The sequence below is a fragment of the Notolabrus celidotus genome, chromosome 5, assembly GCF_009762535.1.
Source record: "Notolabrus celidotus isolate fNotCel1 chromosome 5, fNotCel1.pri, whole genome shotgun sequence".
NCBI lineage: Eukaryota > Metazoa > Chordata > Actinopteri > Labriformes > Labridae > Notolabrus > Notolabrus celidotus.
The window spans coordinates 32,847,638-32,873,004 of NC_048276.1; the positions used below are offsets into that span (position 1 = coordinate 32,847,638).

Sequence of the window (25,367 nt, forward strand, 5' to 3'; positions counted from 1 at the left end):
TAGAGGCACAGACAGATGGACCAAATGCCTCCCTCTAGCCAAGGGTCAGTTCATAAAGTTCAAATCATACAAAAACATATTCTCCCACTGATCCCTGGTGGCTTCTTCCCAAGCAGATACTTAACCTCTTGGTGTCTGCTCCCAGCTCTCAGGCTTTTACGAATCTGCCTCTGAAATGTGTCCCTGTAAACTATCTGCTTGAGAGAAGTTCCCACTGAAGAAATAGTCCCTACGACATCTGCTGTTGGAGTGTTCTGAGGATAGTCTGTTTGATTAATCGTGTAAAAGTAATCACTGTTTACAGACTGTTAGCTGTGAGTATTTAAGTTTCCTGAAATATATTGGGGAATTGGAAAGCTGGTAAGATCAAAACATTTGGGGTATTTTTCACTATTTCTCATATTAAAGTTGTACAATGTGAATGGACAAACCAATCCAAACATGTTCTGTGGCCATCAAAGTTTGAAGTGCTCGATCCTGCAACAAAATAATCAGTTCCACCGCCAGCTTCTCCTTCAGTCTCTGTCAAGATGTTCAGTTCAGTCAGGTTTCAGAGTCAGAATGAACCCTCAGCACTGATCTGAATCCAAACCTACATCCTGTTCGTGAGGAACTTGTGCTGTAAGGAACACTGATCCATGTGACAGCTCCTGCCACTGTGTGGACTGAGGAACAACCTCCCAGAGAACAGCTGATGTCAACATATTAATGGACCATGCTGAGAGTACAGGAGAGCTGCAGTAACACTGAGAGAGAGTGTGGAGTAATTCACTTCAGAAGTTCTTCTACTCCTTGTTTTCACAACTTATATTTCTGCCTGTAATTAGTCCAACAATAAAACCCTGATGCTGTGGCCCGAAAGAAAAGCCACGTTATAGAGAGAATCACCAGGCGTGCAGAGGTGGGAGGCAGTCAGGTTTTAAACCTCACTTTCTAAGCCGTTCTTGTTTTTTTCCCTTCTTCACCAAACTAGCTCTGTCACTTCTCCTGTCTCCAACAGACTGTGACACCATGAAGGCTCACAGTGCCTTCCAGGTGAGACTGTGAGAGAGAGCACCTTTCATCCACATTTGTACGATTAATCACTTCCAGACAACGAGACAAGACATGGGGCCGCGGCTTAATCACGCAAGTGCAACGACAAAAATAGGTGTCGGGGCACATGGAGGGGCAGTGCAGGCGATTCCAGGAGTGACTGCTATATTTGGTTCATGTAGGTGAAAGGGAATTTAGAGAGGAAGGTGTCAGGGATAGACACTTATATTTTTAAAGTCTGCATGCTCACAAGGCCCTACAGTCTGTGGCTGAAATGTGAACTGTTAATAAAAAACAATTAAAAAAACAAAAACAACACATTACATGAGACTGCTTTACTCAACTACCATAGTAAGAGAAATGAAAATATGATGGAGTTCTTGGAGGCTCAGACTTGTGCAGGGATGGCATAAAAGTATTTGAGTGCATGTATAAAACTTGATGGCATTTGTTCACCCTTTCTTTCTGTCTTCTTTAAATTACATATTAACTTTTAAGTATCAAACATTTTGAATTCCTTGTAGGGCTGGGCGATAATTCAAAAACGATAACTATCGTGATGTAATTTTCTCAAAATGAAATATAACAAATGTTTGATAAAAATGAGATCTAAATAATCCTGTAATTACACCCCCAACCACTGGAAAGGGAGGGGGTGCTAATGAGCCTTCAACGCTAATTGCGACACAACATTAGACAGAAGAAGAAGATGGCATTGAACAGCCAATCATGTTGCAGGGTGAGAGGTAGGCGGGGCTTAAAGAAGTTTGGAGCAGAATTTAAACACAGCTGAAACTGAAAACCTACCAGCTCAAAGCAGAGTCGTTAGTCTAAGACTGTGTCGACTCTGTGTTGACTTTAAACTTAATACACTTCATTAAATATACTTTCAGGATGTGGGTAAAGGAAGAGCACAGAGACTACTTCTGCTGTGCATTTCAAACACGTTTATTGTCCACCGTGACCGTAGTACAACTGAACACTGAATAACTGTGATGCATTCACTGCACTGTGGGAAACACCCTGCCCTTAACTCTTAATAATCTTAAAGGGGCATCGCTCAAAACAATACTGTACTAAACTAATAAACAGTTTACAATTTGATGTTTCTTTGTTGTACATCTAAAACAAAATATGCAAATGCACCTCCCGTGAAAAATAAGAATCCATGTACTAAAACTTCACAAAAATATCATCTTACATTGAAGATCTGCTTCCTGTTAGCACCGTCAGAAATGATGGATTCAAGAAGCTTATTAGAAAACTGAATCAAGATAAAAACTGACAAACTGTCTTCAACTTTCATTCAGGAGCAAAAATCTGCCTTTAAATCTAAATGAAAGAAAGATTTGATATTTATCATGAAAATAATCAATATCAACTGAAATGAAACATTTTATCGTGATAACATCTTTTTCAATATCGCCCAGCTCTACATCCTTACAAGATTCTTTTTACACCTTAAACACAACAGAATGGTAACTTCTTGTTTTCTTATCGTATTTCTTTTTGGACTCCAAAGTCATCATTCAAAGTGTTAACACATTCAAATTCAAAAAAAGATCCAAGAAGCCTGTTGTAAAGCAGCTCAAATGCATTACAGCTGATTTTAACACAAGCCCTGCCTCTGACAAGCAAAATAACCCAGGTGACCATTTTGGTGGCCATTCAGATTTGAAAGCAGGCCTCCCTCTGGATCCGCCCCTGACAGCAGACCACTAACATGTAATGTGATGTGTAATATTTGTTTGCCACAGTGTAACTCATCGTGGCTCCAAACCCATCCGGCCGATGTTACTGTTGATTCTCAAACAGTCCCATCACTGGTCCCTGAAGCAGCTGTGCAAATCACAGAGGGGTGTGACAACAGAATATCAATGAATAAGGAATCAGCCTCTAAAGGAAAACATTTTGTTCTCTGACAGGTGCAGCAAGACGGGAGGGGAATGTACACCACCACAAATATGCACCACTGAACAGAGGTTTTAGTTTTTACATCTGAGGTAGGGCGATGCTGGATGATCATGAATAAATAGTTTAGTTTTAGTTGGGTTGAAAAACACGCCACAATGTGCCTTACCCTAACAAAACCAAGTCCAACACGAGGACTAGTTTGCACCATTTTTTACCACCAATGAATAAAGGGACAAAAACGAGTATCCAGCTAAAGAATTTAGATTAAAGCATATCAAAAGAGTGCATTAACTACGCCGTAGAAAGAATGCTGCATGGACTAACTTTGTAATTTCCTGTATCAGTGTCCCTTTTCCTAAATCCTCCTAAAACTCACCTTTAATCTATCAGGCTCTGCATCACGTAGCTTCCACCTCTACAGTCTGTCTGACCAAATCAGCATCTGCAGCATATCTAATAACTATCAGGCACACAGCCTCATTAATGCTACATTCAAATGTTAGAAACGATCTCCTCCCTCTTGCTGCACATTTAAGGTTGTGCCCCCTCAGAATCTTATTCCCCCCCCCCCGCGCCCGCATGTCTCTCATCTTATTTCCTGTAACCATGCTCGTCTTCATGAAGTTTTTCTGGATCGGCAGCCTGTGGAAACTTTGTTCCTGCTTCTTTATCCTTTGGTGGAGCATCCCACCACACAGCAGCTCGTAGGCATGTCTCTGTTGTGTGCCAGCAGATGGAAGTGACAAGGCAGCACCTTCACATAATACAAAGTCAACAATGGAGAGTGAAGGAATAGTTTTCCCCTCCGGTTGTGGGTGGAATTTAATTGTGCTCTGTCTCTATGGTTACATCACATCGTAACTGATGTGATACAACAGAATTTGCAATACAGTGCTTTTCAAGAATGAAACTCAGCCCTGATGAGCTCATGTGATGCAATCTTCTCACGCATGAACAGCAGATCTGGGTTGTGTGATGATGTGTTTTGGGGTGTGTGTGTGTTAATTTCCTTGCAGCTTGTTGTTATCTGCATGTGATTAAATGAAGGTAAACAGAGAGGACTCTGTGTGTGAAGGCACTGAAGCCCAACACGACACAAATCAAAGGCTGCAGATTTATTTTAGCATGTCTATCCTAATGCCTTAAGATGGCTGCAGATGTTTAATGAACCAAAAGATAAACTTTCATAATGCATAAAGCCGCTGCAGATAATAGATACTGTAAGAAACATCATTATGTACACCTCAGTGCACTGGCATTTCTGCTTCAGCCACATTAAACGTGATGTTTTCAGCTGTTTCTCACTGCTGCTTGAAGGTTGGGGGTTCATTTCAGTTTTACATTATTTCAGCACATTCAGTCAGTTGGAGCTTTCTGTGCAGTGCTAATCAATCACCAGAAAGGGAAGCTTTGAATGCAGCTCATCTATCAAAGAGTGCTTTAAAACGAGAGAGAGACTTTTGCGAGCTCGTTTAAAAAAGTATGAAGGTCTTATAAAATGCATATCATGAAATGTGGTGATTGACTGCACATGATATCTGAACAGAAGTATCAGTGCAGCAGCGTGCCTTTTCTTCCAGCTTCCTTTCTCCTTCTAAAGCTCAACAGATTTCCACGTTTCACGCCTGACATGCCGCTAACATCGTCTCTGGTCAAAGGCTGCAAGATATCAATGTGTCCAACTGATGGGGCGCCAGCTGGAAACAACACAAACACAGAGACCCGATGGGTCGATGATAATGAAATGAATACAGTTCTTTCACCACAGAGAGCTGCTAACTCTGCTGCACAGACTGGCCATGAGAAATGGAGTGAAGAAATGCAGTTCAACATGCCGGGCAAGTGATCTGCGGCTGATTATACACAAATAGGTCATGGTATTACAGATGGGGCCTTGAAGGGCATGGATGTATCCCAAGCTTGAAAATTAGCCAACCAATCAGCAGTGAATAACAGCCCATAGCTCTCCGGCCCAATGCGTGTCCCCTTTAACATGGCGCAGCGAGGCAACCTGAGAGGATTCCTTTTATATCCAACACAAGTGTGATAACAGCTTCACTGCTCCAGCGTACTGAGATAACACTCTGCTATTTTAAGTTTATTCAGGGATCCCTGCTGAATTATGACGCGCTCCACTTGCAGGATGATATTTGTTATTAAAATGTTAGACGATAGCCTCATATTCATTGTTTGGCTCAGACTTGTGCAGGGATGGCGTAAAGTAATTAAGTGCATGCATACAGCTTGATAGCATTTGTTCACCCTTTCTTTCTGTCTTCTTTACTTTCCTTATTAACTTTAAGAATTAAACATTTTGAATTCCTTGTAGGGCTGGGCGATAATTCAATAACGATAACTATCTCGATACATTTTTTCTCAATATAAATATAAAAAATGTTCGATAAAAAAGTGATATTTTCAAACCTACCAGCTCAAAGCAGAGTCCTTAGTCCGACACTGTGCTGACTCGGCGTTAACTTTTTTTTTTAAGTGATATTTTTGGGCTTTTTGTCTTTATGCGATAGGACGGCTGAAGAGAAACAGGAAATGCGGGGAGAGAGTAGGGGAAGACATGCAGGAAATGGTCGCGGCTGGGAATTGAACCGGCGACTCATGCGACGAGGGCTGTAGCCTCTGTACGTGGGGCGCTTAGACCGCTAGGCCACCGGCGCCCCTCGGCGTCAACTTTTAACTTAATACACTTCATTAAATATACTTTCAAGATGTGGATAAAGGACACAACTTCTGCTGTGCATCTCCAACATGTTTAATGTCCACAGCGACTGTAGTACAACTGAATACTGAATAACCGTGATGCATTCACTGCACCGTGGGAAACAACATCACTCTGCCTGTAACCCTTAGCATTCTTAAAGGGGCACCACTCAAAACTATACTCTTCTAAACTTATACACTGTACAAAATTTGATATATCTTTGTTGTACATCTAAAAATGAATATGCAAATAACCTAAACCTGACAAAAACAAGAATCTACAAACTAAAACTTCACTAAAATCTCATCTTATATTAAAGACCTGCTTCCTGTTAGCACCGTCAGAAATGATGGATTCAAGAAGCTTAGCAGAAAACTGAACCCAGATATAAGCTAACAAACCGTCTTCAACTTTCACTCAGGATCAAAAACCTGCCTTTAAATTTAAATTAAATTTAAAATGTCAAAATGTTAGACAACCCTCTTATACATTGTTTTCTACACTTCCTGTTCCTTTAAATCACTTAATCCTGGGATGTATCCTGACATCAAAGAGTATGATCAGCTCTTGGACATCTTCTTACCTTCCGTGTGTGGACTTTTTAGCGGGTCTATGATCTTGTCTCAGCCTGTTCAGTCACGGTCAATGCAGCTCATGGGATTACTGTTGGCTTGAAGGCAGCTGTGTACTGCCAGAGCTTGTGTTTCTACAACTGGAAGAGCTCATCTGACAGCTTTACGTTTAATCTATTCTAAGGCATTTCTCTGTTTTCTCTGCATTTTGAATTCTCATTTTTAATCTGTGTTGCTGCTAACACTCTTGTTGGTTGTACACAGGCTGGGTGGGAGTTTCACACTATCCTCCAAATCACATCCTCTCTGTGCAGGTGTCCTGACAACCAGCAGGAATGGCACTCGTGTGTAATTGCTATCTGGAAGAGTGAAATCAGTCAGTCGAAAGTGCCAGGACTTTAATTACATTTCACATGATTAATAGAGTCTTCACAAGCGGGCGGCAGTCGAAGCCAGCGAGCAAGCATTTCATCCATTGTAATTGTTGCTGATGGTAACCAAACCTGGAGGTGAAGTCGATTTATGTTTGTTGGATGTCTGCTTATTCTATCCAGACACACATCACGACAGATCTTCAAACTCCAAATTAAACTAAACTTTTTTTTGATTTCCTCTCATGTCTCACAAAAATGACATCTGCGCCCATAAAGGTTTGTTGGCTGTGCTTCATTATCAGTTATGATGCGATGTGATTTAACACCATGGGTTTTGGCTCCTGATATTCTATATGTGTGTCTGCCAGTGTCTTAAGTAATTACATTTGGCTGATGTCGATCCTGTCAAAGAGGAAAAACACCGTCCTGAAGAATCAGAGTTTGGACTGAGTAAGAAGCGGGCTGAGTCCCATCAGACCAACAAACAAGCTGGGTCTTGAATCTATTTCAGACGTGAGCTGTAGGTGGATGTTGAGTTATCATGTAAATAACAGAGCGTGTCGTAATCTCCTACGCACACCGAGTCATTGTTTGTGAAGCTGTGTTTCCTGTGAGCATGTAAAGCTAATTTTAACTCTCTGAGCTTCTGAGCCGTCTGGAGTATGGCTCTGATATCAAATAATGCTCAGCTCATCGTAACCATAAGGTGAGTCAGACTACAGGAGGTAGAACGTGTAGCTTTGGTTCTCTCTGACTATTTTAGAGATAACTTTTTTTCCTTTTTCCTTGTCTGCTAAATGTTTGTAAAATCTGTGTCGCTGTGTGAAAGAAACACCCTCTCTGAGCTGGCCTTCTTCACACTGAAAGAGTGTTCTGATGAAGATTTGTATTTGTATGTCTTCTGCTCTTATGTTGAAGTATTTTAAAGTTTGATGTGCCACTTCCATTTTGAGATGATTTAGTCACATTAGTGCCAGGGCTCACTTCTGGATGTGCAGAGTTTCCAAAAAACAAAACAGGTTTCCCCATAGCTAGGGGTGTAATGACATATTTTAACCACCATATAAAACGCATCACAATACGAGGACAATATTGGTTCATGTAGAACAATATGATGATGCTATTTTGGTTAACATGACATAGAAGCCTCAGTGCTTGTTGAGTTTTGGTCAAATGTCTGAGTATAACCGTTGGCGGTACCTGACGGCCAAATTCCACCAGATCCGTGTCCGGTCCGTCTCCAGCTGACATGACACCAGATCTGATAGGTTTCCATTCTAGTCAATGTGTTAACTTCCACTGGAGCTGCTCCGTTGCGTTCCAGCAGGGTGGAGTATTCCGGATCAGATACAAAAGCCAAAATGTGTCCACACTTTGGACGTGAAACCAGACAGATGTACAGTTTAAATTTCCTTTTCATTAAAAGTGCAGAGACACATTGTTGGATTAAGGGAATATAAATCAATGCATCGATGCAATGAAAGAATGGTTACACCCCTTCTCACAACACATCGAAGAAGCACCTGGGCTTCATCCGGGCTTAGAGACTCCCAAGACGACTGTGACCGGATTAAAGAAACACAAACAACCTGGAGCACATTTTTCCATTAGTTTGGCTTATGATGAGTTCAGTCAGACATTTCATCACAGCTGATACTCTGCAGAGGGGGACTCACTTTAGGAGACTACCACAAACTCCTGTGGCTGTACTGCATACTTATTGGATTATTCTGACCTAAATGGATAATTTCTCTCACCATCAAGCAGCCGCAGATAAAGACGCTGGTTAATTCTGCAGTTATACACCTGCAGCTTAATCATTGAGGAAGAAAATCCAATTAAATCACAGACACTACGATGGTCAGAAAAATACCAATTACATATTTTTCTCTTGTCTTCCAGCTCCAGCAGTAAGAACACAGAGAACCCTTACAGGCTGCACACAAACAAATACAGCCAATTATTTTGAAAAGCCCAACAAAGCTGAAAGTGCCACTACTGGGAATTCAGCCCCTGAGTTCTCACAGCAGTAAACCTGATCTCTACTCCTATGATATGTCTGGAAACTTACACCATCAACAGTGAATAACACCTTCACTATCTTTAAACACTGAATCCCTAAAAAAACGTATGAGACGCTCAGCTAACTCACAGATTCAGAGAGTGAATGTGACCTGACAGCCAAGTGAATCTCTGAAACTAAGTATGCATCAGACGTCCCGAAAAAACAAGAAAACACTCAGATCTTTCACATCCTTAAAATCCACAAGAGACTTGTTGACTTTGAGTCAAGAGTACAATTCTTTTATCCAAATCTGAATATGTTAACTCCCCGAAAAGAAAGCACAAAATGTTACGAGACACCATATGCACTTTGTTCTCCACCTCCAGTCAGCTGTGTTCCCAGAGGAAGAGAGTATAAAAGCCTTTTTCAGAGTTCACATTCACTTAGATCTGCTACAGTAACAACAAACAGGCCCATAATCCCGTTCTGATGTCCACACCCAACATCACAAATACAAGAATGAAAATAAGACATAACAAGTACAGTCCTGCAGACGGCTGACCTATACTTGCCCCAAACTCGTGGGTGTGTGGAGAGTTTTAATGTGTGGTCCACTTAAAAAGGTTCAGATTGTTCATCTCTTTACATTTGTTTGCTAAAAATTCCTGAAAAATTCCTGAATTCCTGCATGTTAGTGCTTCTCAATGTAAAACAAGGAACGGTACATGGATTACAGGAGATAAAGGAGGAATTATAACAAACAAAAGGAACAGAATCGCTGCTGTTAGAAGACTGAAACACGCACAGCTGGAAGCTTTCAGTGACATCAAATGAACCGCCACAGTCTACCTGCAACGGTTTGAGCAAACGGAGCCAGGAGACAAACAGAAACAGATGAGGCTGCTTACATAGATACAGAACAATGGTGTTGGGACTGACATCACACCTTTTCCACCAACCAGAACACACCTACTGTTAAAACGTCAACGCTCCCTCAGGTGGGTCCAATCCACAGCAGAACAGATTATATGTTGCTTTAAAGCAGACACTCATGGCTACACATGGTTATGATTAACTCTCTGGACCCAATCTGCAAACCTTTACACTTTATATAGTGTGTGTGTTTTTGTGATTTACACAGAGTGAAGGAAGAGAGGAAGCATTACCTGAACTACACTAACATGTTCACCACTGGCAGGTGTAGTGAATAAATTGATTATCTCTTGACTTAACACCTGTTTCTAGAGCTGGGGGATATTAAAAATGATGTTATCACAATCAAATATTTCATAACAGTTGATATAGATAATTATCACAATAAATATAGATCATTATTCAATTAAAAATGTAATGTCAGATTTTTGGTCCTGGGTGAAAGTTGGAGACGGTTTGTTAGCTTGTATCTGGATTTAGTTTTCTGATGAGCTTCTTGAATCCATCTTTTCTGATGGTGCTAACAGGAAGCAGGTCTTTAGTGTAAGATGAGATTTTTGTGAAGTTTTAGTTTCTGGATTATTTTTTTCTCAGGTTGAGGTTATTTGCATAATGCTGTGTTTAAATTCCGCTCCAATTGTATTTAAGCCCTGCCTACCTCTCACTGCGACACGATTGGCTGTTCAATGCAGTCTTCTTCTTCTGTCTAATGTTGGGTGGCAACTAGCGTTTAAGGCTCATTAGCGCCTCCTCCCTTTCTAGTGGTTTGGGGTGTAATTCCAGGTTTATTTATATCAAATTTGTATTTAACATTTGTTATACTTATATTGAGAAAAATTATATCACGATAATTACTGTTATGGAATTATCGCCCAGCCCTACTTGTCAGTGGTTGATATATGTTAGGCAGCATGTGAACATTTTGCGGTCCGACTGAACAGAAGAGCTACCGATGCTCAAACAGCTGAAACAGTAATGCCTGTTCTGACAGAAAGGTGTCAGTTGCTGCAGTAAACACCTAATTTAGCTCAACACTTCTGCTTCTAAGGTGATTTCATTAAAATGTCCCAGGATGCTTTTCAACACCCACTGAGGATCAGACCTGCCCTCATGGTGATTAACTCACAACCTAAATATCTCACTGCATGATCTGGCTGCGGCACACTGAAGCTGCTCTCACATGAGATGCTTTGACTGTTAAACGTTTAACATGTTTCTTATTTGACAGTTTTATTGTAAACACCATCAGAAGAAGAATATCTCTCTCTCTCTCTCTCTCTCTCTCTCTCTCTCTCTTTGAAACATAGTGACAGCACATCTGAACGTCTCGGGCACTTATTTTTTAATAGCAACGGAGATGTGCTGAAAATATCTCAAAGGAATGTGATGCTGTGAACACTTCTGAACTTACCAATAAAAACAAAAAGGGGTCAAGACTTACTAAATACATATTTAGTATGCCTTTTCATCAGTAAGTGTGTGCCTGAGGATGAGTCTTCCTTCAGACAGTCCTGTCACTAAAAGAGAGAAGTCCTGACAGAACCTTTAAAGCACCTTGAAATAAACATTCAGCAAGTGACTTTGTGCCGGCCTGAAAGAATCAATCATCTGTCCGCTCGGCTGGTGTGTTTTAGTGCTGTTGCTCATCCCACCACACCCAGCCTCACTGCTTAGTGTGCTCTGAAATATGCTTTGAGGAGCTGGATGGTAGACAACTGCAAAAAGGTGAGAAACTTTACATTCACCCTCAACATGTTTCCTTATTTACCTCACAATGTCATCTTTTACAACTAAACAACGTGAGATGACAGGGTGCTGAAATGTCTCTTCTTCTCCACAGAGCTGATAATTCAACCTGCTTTCCCGCCTAAAGTCGAACTGCTTCATATCTGTCACTGTTTACATAAAAAACTAACTATAATTTCTCAGATTTCCTTTCAATGACCTCATCCCTCCATTCTTGAGTTTGCAGCAGCCAGTTTTAGACAGACAAGTGTTTGTATTCTAGGTCAGACATACTCTGAACTCATGCTGAGCGGTGCAGGAGTCAAACTGGAGCAGCACGGAGCCGGAGATTACTCTCAGAGTTTAAAAAACCTGTGGCGTGCTCCGGCCCCCCTCTGTGCACATGCTCTGTTTGTAACACAATATCTCATTGCCCATAGCAACAAAAGCATCATTCAAGTTTTTTACTGCTGTATTTTGGCTATTGAAGGCCTCGGTTAGACTTCTGGAAAGACCATTGTCTTGGTTTTATGGGGAAAACTTTGAGTTTTGACTTTGAGTACAAGCAAACCACCAAAAAGCTTTCAGTACTTGAGCTAAACCACACCAGGGCTGAGAGTTTTTATTCCAATCTGAACATTTGATCAAACTTGGTGACGGCCCATGTATTCAGAAAGTGTACAGTCCATGAGACCGACACAGTCTGAAGCAGTTTTCCTTCTGAGCCAGCAGAGAGAAAAAAACTGACAGCCCCAAAGTACACCTGGGACTGGTGGTGTGAACGTGGTCACTAAATATAATCCTGACAGGATTCATCAGGATGTGGGAGTTAACAAAACAAGAGAATTAAATATAGACATGAGGGGGACAAGTTGGCTTTGAAACCTGTTTGTAAAGATGTGTTTGAATGATCTGTTATCTTAATCAGGTAAAAGTCAGCGCAGATGATCGGCAGCAGAATGACGCAGAAGGAAACAGACGCCAATAATAGTTATGAGAAAGTACAGACACATTCAAGGTCTCCGCTCTACCTGGGGACAAGGACCCCACCACCACAGAATCCTCTGCCAGCTTTCTCTGGTCTAACAAACAGCAGGATGTTTGAAACAATACAGCTGTCTGCCTCGATCCACTCCACAGTTTGTCTCTGCTTAGATCACTGGGCAGAACAAAACTCTCCTCATTCATCTCCTTCCCCTCGTTCCCGCGTTGCAGCAAATGAGAGTCAGATGTTTTGCAGAGGAAGGACAGACCCCCACCCATCCTGCTCTGCTGGGGAGGACTGCATCTGTGTAATGCACACACGTTGAGAGGAAGTTTAACATTCCACCCAATTCCATCACTGGCCGGCAGCTGAGGCTGCAGCACAAATCTTGCTGTTTCATTAGAGTTCCCCGAGCGTTGGGCCTGCTCCATTAAAGCCTCCACACAGGAGTTATAAATAAGCAGTGGTTGACATTACCTCCAGAAATTAATGCGCAGGATTTACTTTATCACCTGCTCTTGACATGGCTCTTACACTGGGAGGAATTTACAAAGCCTGCCCATGAGGCTTAAAATTTAGGGGCTTGAGGCTTAAGAAGACATCCTCTGGTGCTGGCCTGTCACAAGCATGACTCGCCTAAACAAAGACAAGGCCCCCTTCACCACGCACATTCTCTGACAACTGCTGCAAGCTTCCTGCTGGCATTTGATATGCTCCATTTCGTTCCCATGACCAAACTGCAGTCATGCCGAGGCTTTCAGTGAGCGGCTGAAGGCTCGTCTCCCTGACACTCTGACGCTGCTTCTGTACTCTGATGTGAAACTTTCCTCATTCTCTGAAGCAGCAGGACAATCGCAGTGAGTCCAGAACGCTTCAGTCTGCTTTCTATGTCTCGAAGCCTGCGGTGCATTCTGCAAATGTTGCTGCAATTAAAGGTGAGACAAAGAGGAGCCACTGTGGGATATCACATATAATTAGCTTTAACCTTAAGTGGTCAGCACTCAACCTTTTGTTCTGCAAATTCATCTTTTGGTTTGTTTTCACCAAAGTCTATAAAAATCCTCACAATGACGTCGTCACCGCTGAAATGAAAATGACCCAGAAAACCTCACGTGTGTTTAAGGTCACATTGAAATCTGTCCGTCATCAGAAGTATGGCAGCAATGTTTGCCTCTTCAGGGCCTCACTTCCACTCAGCAAGTCCATATTTGCCCATCTAGCCCTGGAATCTGACCCCATGACCTCATCATCACAACCACACTCCTATTGACTTATGACTCCACAGTGATCATCCAATGGCATCCAAATGTGGAACCAGAATCAGCCCCTTTCCCGCTCCTCCCGGCCCCTCCACACTTATTGTCTCATCAATGGTGGGGTAAACTCACCAAGCTGACTCTGTTTTTCCCAGCATGTGGTTGCCAGGTTGGACAGTTCCCGGTATTTCTCCGCCAGTTGAAGTTTGCCGTTACAGAGGCGGGGTTGTCGGTCCAGGCTCCCCTCCGCCAGGCTCCGGTTGGAGGTCAGCAGCGTCTCCCGCTCCACCTGAAGCTCCTGAAACTGAACACAAACACAAACTCAGTGAAATCAGCAATGATGAAGTCTGTCACATTTCTGTATGACTCTTGTGAAGGAAATTGTGAAATCCTATGACATACATGTGAATAAGATTGTAAGACTTTTCATTTGTAGGGTTTGCATACGCTCTTTCTGGATTACGTTTCTTAAACTGTTGGAACTTCTGGAAACTACCAGAAATGTTCATGTTGAGCAGCCCAAACATTTCACTCCAACTCTACCCAAACGTTTCCAGCCAGCCCCCTCGTAAAACATGCGAGGGAAGTCAGGGTGTGTCGATGTGAAAACACAGCAAGAGACTTTTGAAAAATTTCACCATGATATTTAATATCATGCAACCTGGAAAAGTGACGCGTAACTGAGCAAATAAGAGATCATTTTAAACTTTAAGCATCGGATAAACTAAGAAACACATCATGATCATTGAAATAATCACTGCAGCCCTATCAGACTCTCACATAATAACATGACTTCATCAACGCTCAGTTTTCATGAGTTTGGGCCTCAGTTTCCCATAATTTTCTTGATTTTGAAAGCTTTCAAACAAGTGTGGTAACCCAGCCGTCTAGCTTTCAACACTGCAGTACCGTCGAGACCGTGTTGACTCTCATGATGCAGTCAGTGATTCTGTTCATGCAACACAGACCCTGTAAACGCTTTGTCTCTCTACAAAGTTGTGTGTTAGTGCCCTACAGTAAACTGCTGAAAGAAAAGTCCCAGTGGTTCTTGGGATAGACAGCCACATGAGTTTGTTTGGCCCAGAATGACCTCTGAGTGGAAAGGGGATATCAGGGCTGAACCATCGACTGTATAAATGAGCTGAACTCAGAAAGCTTTCTGTGCATCTGAAGGTCACTGAGAGCAGCAATTACTGCTTTATCTTCTTCTGCCAGCACATGGAGGCTGAGCAGGGCTCTGAATCACCTGAAGGTGACGTGTCCTGCTCAGGGCAGCTCCACAGCACCTGCTGATGGAGGAAGGAAGATCCATCAGTCTTAGTCTCATCCTCTACCATCACCTGGGCTGGCCTTGCAGTTGCACTTCTACATCAACCATCACCATCCACGAATCGAATCACACTTTGACTTCAACAGAGCATATTTAGGCTTCAATACAAACTGTAACAATGATGCAAGTCTGGCACCAGCCGTCAAAGCTATCGTCCCCTTTATTTATGAAAAGTAGAAGTGAACAAGCTTTTTGATTGCACAGTTTTATGGCTATTGACTAACTATTATACATCCATGTTGGAGTGCTTTCATAGAGCCTGACATCCTCCTCCAGCGGGGATCGTTTCAGATTTAAGGTTTATCGGTGCTGTGAGGACAATGGAAAGTTTTCTGTTTGTCGTTGTGACAGGCCAGAGTTTAAAAGAGGCTAAATGTGTCTGATTCCACCATTAAAGAGTCTCTTACTAACACACACACAACAGTTTTTCTTCTACTTCCAAATGAGGAACCAGTCATTAAAAACTGACACTCTCTCCAACTTTAACTGCTGGGTGCTTTTCTACGACTTTGAAGTGGGTTATTCTTTGAAACAGAATTATTTATGCCGGACAAATATCGTTTTTTTTCATAAATCAAAGTGTGTTGGAAAAAAAGATCTTTTAGAAGTTTCCTAGCTGGAGTAAGAAGCTTTTTTAAAGTATGGGTCGTCATAACTGCAATATAGATTCAGTGATGAATCAACCAATCAGACGCTGAGCCGAGTGAGTTTGATAAAAGACAGGTCTAACTGATTAATGCAAAGCGAGATGGGTTCATACCAGACAGGCAAAAAGGCATTTTTCAACATATCATCATGTATAACACGGGACTTCCACCAGACCGTGCCCTCTCGCCAATCAACACCCACCGGTTGTGTTTTCAGAACGCAGCACGGAACACGACCGCCAGACAGCTGGAGTCATGAAACAAAGGTTTTCACTTGGTAATTACTGAATCAAGGATTCTCCTCCTCTCCTCCTCATCCATGTTGTCTTTATGGTCCTCTAAAAAACCTCTGAGTTGTAGTTCAGTGAAATACGATCTGGTGATAACAGAGTGTTTTATTCTGAAAATTACCAGATTTTTTCATTTGTTTTGGTGCCTGACTTCCTGTCCCGCTCCATCTGCTCTGTGGTGATTGGTGCATCGTGCTCCGGCATCCGGCAAAAATAGAAGTCTTGCGTATCTGATCCGGAGGGCTCAGAGCTACCTGACGGAGTGGATCCAGTGGAAGTTAACACATTGACTAAATTACAGATCCGGTGCTGTGACTGATCGGAGACGGACCGGACACGGATCCGGTGGAATTTGGCCGTAATGCAGTCGCAGTCAGCACGCCATCTTCTGATCTAAAAGGTAAAGCTCTGGATGCATAGGGCATGAGCTCCTCACTCCATTTGGATGAAGATGACACCCTCAGCTGCCCTTAATTTGAGTCAACTTGGTTGCCATTGCCAGGTTAGGTAGCATGACGGCTTAGTAAGAAGAGTACAGCGAAAACATGTGATTGACAGAGGACAAATTAAGGAAATAAAATGTGGTGAGTGCACCTCCGGATGATGTCATGAGCTCAGACTTCCATTCTGATTTCAGTGGAGAACATTTGTGGGAAATGATCCACACTGTAAGGGTGATGCTTGCAGAAGTTTGTTTCACTTTCTTGTTCGGACACACTGTAAGACAGCTAAAGTCATGTCAGGTCAAAGGTCACATTTCTTGTTTTTTGTGGCTTCAGCATGCTGTTCAATTTACTCAACATGCTGCTGGGGGCTAAAGGATAGTGGTTGCTCTATGAGTACAAAGGGGGAAGGGTGTGTAACCATTGTCACAAGAGCATCATGAAAGCATGAATTATTAATTTGAATGCCACTCCCTGTAAGTTCTGCCAACAAAGCTCTGATGTACAGAAACATTCAGTGTCTCAAACACAGACACAATGCCACTCTGTGTGCTTTAATCTGCACAAGATCTGAATCCCTTTTGACTCTTCTATCAGTCCCTGCATTCCTGTGTTTCTGCCCAGCCGGATCCTTTTCTTGCTCTATTGCTTTCTTTCCACAGTCAGTCACTACCAGCCTGAAGGTCGTTTCATTCAGTCCAGCGTTCTACGCTGCATCTGTCTCACATTTAACGGGTCATCAAAAGGATGTAAGAGTCCCGAGTTCAGAGGAATTTGCAGAATGTGCCTCATATTGAAAAGAAGGTCTGTGTGAGCGCAGAGAAAGATACCCCAGATCTGTTATTCATTCTGAAACATGTCCTCCTGTGAGGATACAGATAACACAGCTCCATTCAGACTTAACAGGCCAATCGTACGCCCCCCTTTCTTTAAGCAGGAGTCAAAGTGGACAATCCATTTCCTGCTCCGAGTAGTCCGCCCCGTTAATCAAGCAACAATTGATGCAGACTTCAGGGAGAGAGTGTTTTTCTCTGATTTGATGTATGGGCTGTAAAACTGTCCTGACTGTGTTTACTCTCCCTGACAAATCACACTTGGGGAGCACTTACAGACCCGGAAATCCTGCGCCAGAAGACCTGCTGAAGTGCTGCTAGTTTCAGTGGTTCAATGTGTCTGACCACGTGAAATGTAGTGAAGAGGTGTTGATCTTTCATATGAAATGTGGCTCAAGCTTTTTTCAGAAACCCCAAACCACTGATTTAAGGTTTCGCCTGTCATGATACTGAGGCTGTGTCTGCACTACTGTGTAGTGTTGTTTTTCATGAAGCATCAGGCCTTTACTCTAAAGAGAGAAATGAAGGGTCAGACTATGTGCCGGGTCTCCTCTGGAAAGGAGCATGTGTAACGGGAAAGGTGTCACTATGTGTATAAACCTGCAGTCCCCTCAGCTTCACAGAGCTTTAAATCTCACTTTGTGTTTCAGTTTTCTAATCTGCAACTTCACAGATTTGATCTCTAAGAGCTGTTTTCATATATGAAGTCTAGACAATGCCTGGAGAATCCGGTGTGGACACTGTCTGGACTTGCCTCTTCACATTTCTCACACAGCCAGAGATTGCCCATGTGAGACTGCTGGAGGGGCTCTGCCTGATTTAGGTGATAGCCCTTGGGAAAAGGGAACAGGAGTACAGGAGTAGGGCTTGTTCACAATGATGACCTTTACGTTATTTGAATCCACGCAATAAAAACTTGGATGTATCCGCAATAGTTACAAATGAAAGAGTATGAAGCAGCTAAACTCCTTCAGACCAGCATGTTGGCATCATGCACTCTTACTGTAAGCGCTCCAAACCTTAACACCCTGACTCAATCAAACATTACACAGAGTTTAAAGTAGTTCATTCTGAGGCCCTGATGTTGCTCTGCTGGCTTTAGGAGCAAGGTTCAAGAAGGCTTGGGTTCACAGAACTGGTTCCAAATATTTCAGATTCGTGGATTTGATAAGGTATGTGCATTTCGGTTCCTTACAGACACATAAATCTTTGAAACTCTGTAGGAATTATGCAGTTAAATTACGTCACATGTGATGCAGCAAGAAGAGGATCATGGCAGACCGCAACAAACGATCCAAAGTTTGGCTAAACTTCACTAAAATGATACCAACATGGAGAAATCATGTCCATTCAGACATTTACTTAAACACGGCGTGGATTTGAGGGACTCTGTCTTGGATGTGTGTCTCTTGTTCACAACACTACAAGTGGACACTCGAGGACCTGCAGTTTCTTGTATTTCTTGCTGCTTGGCCAAAACACAACAAAAGTTACCTTGTGACAATTCACATTTAGAGAGGGTACTTCCATACTCTGTAATATTACAGTAGAGATTAGGGATGTCCTGATCCCGATCTTAACTATTGGATTGGAGCCAATCTGGACGCTTTTCAATTGATTGGTGATTGGCATCTGAGCCAATCCTCTCATCTGATCATTTACGTCTGCTGTCCCTGAACACATTTGCAGCTGAAGGCTAACGCGTGAGTGTAACTGAGCGTTCTGAGTTCGTTCGACCATACATAATGAGAAAATACTTAATGGGAAATTGATGTAGAACTCACTCACTATGCACACCAGTTTGGTGGGTCTCGTACAGCAGAGCTTATAAAACAGACTATGAGTTTTACAACACTGCTAGCTGGATTAAGTTGAATGGAATAAACAATTTAATTACTTATTTTTGCTTACAGGAAAAAAAAACAGTGTACAGCTCAACTCTCTTATCTTTTGTGTAACTATTATCTAGGCAAACACAAGTATCGGATCAGGGCCAAACAAGCTGATCTGGACATCCCTAGTAGAGATATAACAATACTCCACCAATGAGTGCATACTCAGCAAAGAAAAACGTCCTTTCATGGGGAGAAAACTTGAGCAGAATCAAACTCATTAATAAACAGTCAGGCACTGTTTCTGGACACAGCAGGCAGCTCTTCGACAGCTCTGATTTTACTGACCTCTAGCCTGTCACATCATCATAATAACATGATTCACCTGTGCACAAGTTTAATGTCATATCCATAGCATTAATGCCGACAGAATCTAAACAAGCAAACATTGAAATGAATCTTGATTGGGTTCAGGATCTCAACAACACGTAGCTCACAGCAAACCAATAAAGCCAACAATGTAATGAAAAGGCTGATCCCAGAGCTCCACCAGCGACATTAATACTGTCACTTTATGCGTTACATGCTGGGAGGTTCTCAGCAGCAGCCTCCTCCTGATCCAGCCTGCTGTTTCTCTATTGTGACATTACTCTTCCTTCTCCTCCTCCTCTTCATGTGGTGCCAGTGGACTGTAAATGTTATGGCCCTGGCAAAGAAATAACGGAGCTGCAGCTGCAGAGCACTGGAGGCTGCCGAGGTCCCAACACTTCTGTGTTTCTTTTACTGTAGATTTGTTCCTGTGGACTCATTTCACCCTCAAGATTAATAAAAAATATGTCTGCAAGCTCGGGGTTACTCTTTGGGGTATGATTGTTTGTTTGGTTTATAATAAATGAGTGTGTGAGAACAAGCACACTAATGCTTGTAAGAATAATTCTGTGTGACTGATCTCAGACGTTTTCATAACATTCATCATTAACATAAGATTAATGAAGCGTAGTGCTTCCAGAGCTCACGTGGATGAGGGGTGGGTTGTGAAACCAGTCCGCCATGATGAATCCACAGTCCATGTTTTGTATTCCACGTAGAGAGATGTAGACTACTTGACAGGATTTATGTCCCCTCAAACAAAAGGCCTGCATTATTTGATAATGACAGATAAATGCCAAAAACACCCCCAAGCTGTCTGGATTGTGGATTTGGGTAATCTGCTCGGCTCCCGGAGGGGGAATTGCATGACCTCTTGGTGAGATTCGACCACTTTAGCTCCATCATCCCATTTCATTCAGAGCCAGGTTTCAGATGTCAGATCATTTTACCAAAAACAGGACAAATAAGTAAAGCTATTCCTTGTTTCTGTGCAGATTTTGAGAAACATTCAGCCTTTGGCGTATTCATGAAATAGCGGGAAGGAGAGTGTGGCACAACACTACACTATAATCCAGCCTTGAGGTCCTGAAAGTGGGGTTCACATATTAAAAACAGTAGATTTCTGAATATTAATCTCCTCTGGTGTTAGCACAATCACAAAGAGAACATGACTATCCCACCCTGGTTATGTTTCACTGCACACACTGTTGTTATCACTCCACCCATGGCTGCCAGCGCAATGCAATCCTATATCCTGCTGGATCCTGACAGAGTCTTTTCTGTTTGAACGCCCCCCAAGGCAAATCTCATCAAAATGGGGCCCAAGAAAAAAGTTTTGTAACCACCAGACCACCTTGTATCTGAGTGTGTGTGTATGTGTGTTGGTGAATGAGTGTAAGTGTGTGTGTGTGTGTGTGTGTGTGTGTGTGTGTGTGTGTGTGTGTGTGTGTGTGTGTGTGTGTGAGGGTGAGGGTGGAGATGAATAATAGAGGGATGTAGTATTCCTTTACGTCAGAAAGACCTGGAGCTCAAAACCTGCCCGTCTGACTCTGACATGTAGAGTGAGGCACGTGGGAAAAATGTGGACTATAATTTATCCTGTCAACACGCAACAGGGACGTTCCCTGAGGGGTGGCCGGAGGAGGCATGTCCCCCTCCTACACCCCTATTGGCTACCCTTGGTGCCACTCCAAAATCTCAAACCAAGATTGGCTATGTCTGTGTGAGAGGAGGAGCTTAAAAACCAGCCATCAGAGCAACACTGCAGCAGGCTTCTAGTAGCTTTCCCTGCATTTCAATGTAGCACCGTTCTTCATGTTTGCACATTACATTATTGCTTTTGATGCACATCTTCTTTTGGAATCCTTGAAGAATGAAATAAAGATTTATGTAAATCTAGAGTTTTATTCCATCTTACTTTATTTATTTATTATCTATTTCAAATTTAAGTCACTTTTTAAAAGTACATGCTGTCTTATTTCGAATTATTCTAGACACAATAATATTTCTTCAATTTTTTTCTCTTCTTTTCTTTAATTTATTGTGGACTATTTCATTTTTTATTTAGTTATTACTTCGATCTTATCATTTTATGTTTTTTACAGATTACCTCTCAGCATTTTCAAATTTGATTCTATTTTGCTTTGCTGTATTTACTTTTAGTGTAGTATCTTAGTTTATTTTACTGGTTTAATCTTTTTGTGTTTTATATTTTAGTAATTTATTTTGGTGAGTTTTAACATTTGATTTTACCTCCAGTGTTTCCTCATTAAGATATCATGTCAGTGTTTCCTCAGTTCTTCAGCAACGTCTTTAATTATTTATTTTAATTACTATTATTTTTTGCATACATTGTTTTCTGAACCTTACATATGGATTATGGGGTGGGTTTGGGGGTCGGGCGAGTCTTCTTGTCTTTTTTATATTTTAATTGATTATATTTACCTTTTTATTATTTATAGAACTTTGTGTTACAATATCATTGCATGAAAAGCACTTAATAAAAGCGCTGATATAAGTTGCGTGTATATAAGACAGTCTACTTTGGGGAGGCGGCTCTCAGAGGGAAAAAGGTGGAACTGTCTTCTTGTGTCAGTCCTAAATTGAGAATCATTTTCAATCCAACCAGCACTCCTGAGGTTTGTTTATTGAACAGTAGGTTGTCATTTTCTATAAACACATGTTTATAACCCAATGAGGGGGGAAAGCAGTGGAGAGTGGCGCCGCTGGACTGGGCTTGCTAGGTCTCCGGGGCCTATTGAGTAAAATACAGCAACACAATAAACCACCTCTCTATTATTCATACCCAGCATACAGGACACAGTTCATTTTATAGATGATACAAAGGTATTAAAGCTGCTGTTGGTAGTCACAGAGTAAACATCTGTTCAGAGAGAGGGACTTCTAATGTCAACACTATCCCTCCCAACCAAATTTCCTCTTAACCCCCCAACACAGATCGGTGTGTGCTAAATATGGGTCTGCCTGTCAGCCTGAGGGATGCACCATCCCATAATATTTGATTTTAAGTGAAGGTTTAATGAGCATACCGAATCAAGTTAGGACATTGAGATATGCTGTATGGGTAATCGTTCATTAATGCGTATAAAATATGTAATGAATATAATATGTAATTAATATAATATGTAATGAATATAATATGTAATTAATATAATATGTAATGAATATAATATGTAATTAATATATCATCTTATGAATATATATGGAATGTATGTCTATGAATTTATGTGCTTTGGCAATAACATGACTTTGTTCATGCCAATAAAGCAAAATTGAATTGAATTGAATTGGATTGGAGATTAGCTTTGATTGGTCCGTCATAGTGGGAACGAGGGTAATAATAACATTGGTTGATACAAAGGCATTGGAAAATGCAGAGATTTTGCAATAATCCCAAATGACTTCACTTACTGATGAGTACCGATGGGCATTATGACCTTTTCTCCAAACCCAGCAGAAAAAAGCAACATTTTTACCATTCCTACCATCAGCAGCTTTAAAGTGCATCATGTACTCCCCCACCCCCCCCAGCTGGCATTAGGAGCTCCAGCTGGGCCACCCAAGTCAAGACAGTCTGGGTACGCCCCTGAAACACCTTAAAGAAAGTGGAATAAAGAGGTATTTTGCTACAGTAGAGAAAATACAACACATTTAAGCTAGACTAAGACTACCTGCAGCACAGGTAGTCCACTTTCATTCAGAATGACCAGCTCTCAGAGAGGACTGCTAAAGTTATACTTTAATTCAAGTGAGCTTTTCGAAATGTGAAGCTGTATCTCTGATCTGAGGAGAAAGCATTTCTCAAACATGGTCTTGTTCTGTGCAGATCGTCTGACAGAAGAAGAACCACATTGCCTGATCCTAAAGGGGGTCTGGTGGAAGAACTCAGACCCCATAACGGCGCGTACTGGGTCTCAAACACCTCGATGTGATGCTTCATGCGCCATGAGAACATTTCCAAGAAGATCTGATGATTTCAGCTGACCACTGATCCATTTCTTAATGTTTTACCTCAGTAAACTCATTATTCACCGCAGATATCAGAAGGCGAAGGGAGATCCGACCCTTCGCCACGCAGACAATCGATGAGCCATGTAAAGCGGATTTGGATTCAGTGTGGAGGCAATAAAACACAGAAACGTGGATTTCTCACAGAGGAGGAAAAGTAGAAGAGAAGGAGGTCGGGAACACGTCGTTAAAGACAAAAGAGGGGTCCAACAAAGGGCTGATACTATTCCTCACAGCACTTTGGTTTCCTTGGGGGAACAGAGGATGCCTACCTTCTCATTGAGTCGAATGATTTGGTCCATTTTGTCGTCGTTTTGTAAAAGCTCGCTCAGCTCCCCGTCGCTCAGAGCCCGGTACCCGTCAGGACAAGAGTTCGGCTCCATCACCAGGGACATCTCACTCCTTCAGATCCGGCTCGGACTCGGTTTGGAGACATAGAAAGTCCGCACAGCAGCAGCGGTCACATCCCAGCTCACATCGGAATGTGATGCGTTCAGCTCCGCATGCAGAGTCAACGCACACACACACCGACCGTCAACCTTTACACTTCCGGTGAATACCTTCAAAATAAAACGACATGCCACTGTGCTCGGAAGTGTGTCTGTTCGGGCTTTAAAAAGTTGAAGTATGTTTACTCAAGTAAGCTACTATAGTTTTCATCAGCTAACTTTCTTCTAAAATAATCAAAGCATTCTCGATCATTATTAACGGTTAGGTTAAGTGATTGAGGAAACAATTACTGTAAAAAGAATACCAGATTAAAACTTAAGACAGTGTATAGAGAATGCTGTGTAATAGCTTAAGCAGGATTGTTCTTCAGGGAAAAGAATAAACTGGCTATTCAGAACCCCTCTCATATTAAATTTAGGCTACTCGGGTGCCGAAGTCACCCCAAAAGAATCAGGGCCCCTTGACTCGGGCTACTTGGTCAATTAGGGCCCAAATCGACCTACAGTTATGGCTACTTTGCTTTGCAATGGGGCAGTTGGTTGTGACACTACCTGGGTGCCCATAGGTGGAGCCCACATCAAATTCCTTGATGACCACGCCCCCAAGTGCCCCAATTTGACTTCAATTCAATAAGGGGCACATGACTCCCATTATGCAGATCTGACTCTCCAGGCCCCGCCCACCTCAATACGTGGGGGCGTGGTCACCTCAATCCACGCGAACCATCCAGGATGTTTGGTAATAAAGTCCCCCAAATTGACGGAAGGGGGAGTGGCTCCAATGGGAGTAGCTTGAAGTGAAGAGGGGCTACTTTTGATACGCCAAGTCGCCACCCCATGGCCATCCCTGGTATGAGAGTGCCAGTAGTAGACTTTCTGCCTCTCAGAAATCTCCCTATCTCCTTAAGGAATTATAGGCAGTCTCATAAGATTAATACCTCATATCTTAAATCAGGGGTTCTCAAACTTTTGGAGCCAGGGACCCCTTACAGGTGAGAACATTTTCCAAGGACCCCCTCATAATTGTAACATCGATTAAGCACATGCTTGCTACCATTTGCTCTCTTAGATGCCTTTTGAACTATTTGTATTGTAAAACTTAGCAATCTTAACACTTCAGACCTGTTCCACAGTGATAAACAGAAAACACTTCACCATCTATGTTTTCCTTATATTCCGGGTGATCAGATGTCGCTTTAGCTTGGCTGGCTTCATAGCTTCGTTTGCTAGCACCTGAAGACACATGATGCATTTTGGTCTCCTGTCACTGTTCTCAATAAAACCAAACTCTATATACCTGTCATCATATTGTCTTAATTTAGCCAGCTTGGGCTTAGCATCACTTGACAATGTGAACTGATTTAGAAATGGCTCCATGCTTGCGAGGTAGTAAGCAAAGCTTAGTAGTAGCAGGAACAGTTGGGATCGGAGTGAAGCGTGTATGAGTGATATAATTATTTCACGGACCCCCACGCTATGGTTCGCGGACCCCCAGGGGTCCTAGGACCCCACTTTGAGAACCGCTGTCTTAAATAATACAATTCAACACAATTGCCCCTCCAGGTCAGTTTAAAACCTGCGTTTTTTGTCACTGCTTTTGTTCTGTTAATTGTTTGTTTTCTTGTTACTC

The 25,367-nt window shown here is 42.2% G+C and overlaps 1 protein-coding gene across 1 annotated transcript in view; it reads right to left on the minus strand.

Moving 5' to 3' along the window:
• The window catches only part of vps37d (VPS37D subunit of ESCRT-I), a 44,812-nt gene extending 20,974 nt beyond the window's left edge, over positions 1 to 23,838 (minus strand). Inside the window, exons 1-2 of the mRNA XM_034684604.1 lie at positions 23,561 to 23,838; positions 13,648 to 13,819 (exon numbers count right to left, since the gene is read on the minus strand). Of these exons, the coding sequence (XP_034540495.1) occupies positions 13,648 to 13,819; positions 23,561 to 23,683 (295 nt within the window). The 5' untranslated portion in view covers positions 23,684 to 23,838. The remainder of the gene's footprint in view (positions 1 to 13,647; positions 13,820 to 23,560) is intronic.
• Positions 23,839 to 25,367: the final 1,529 nt, after the last annotated feature.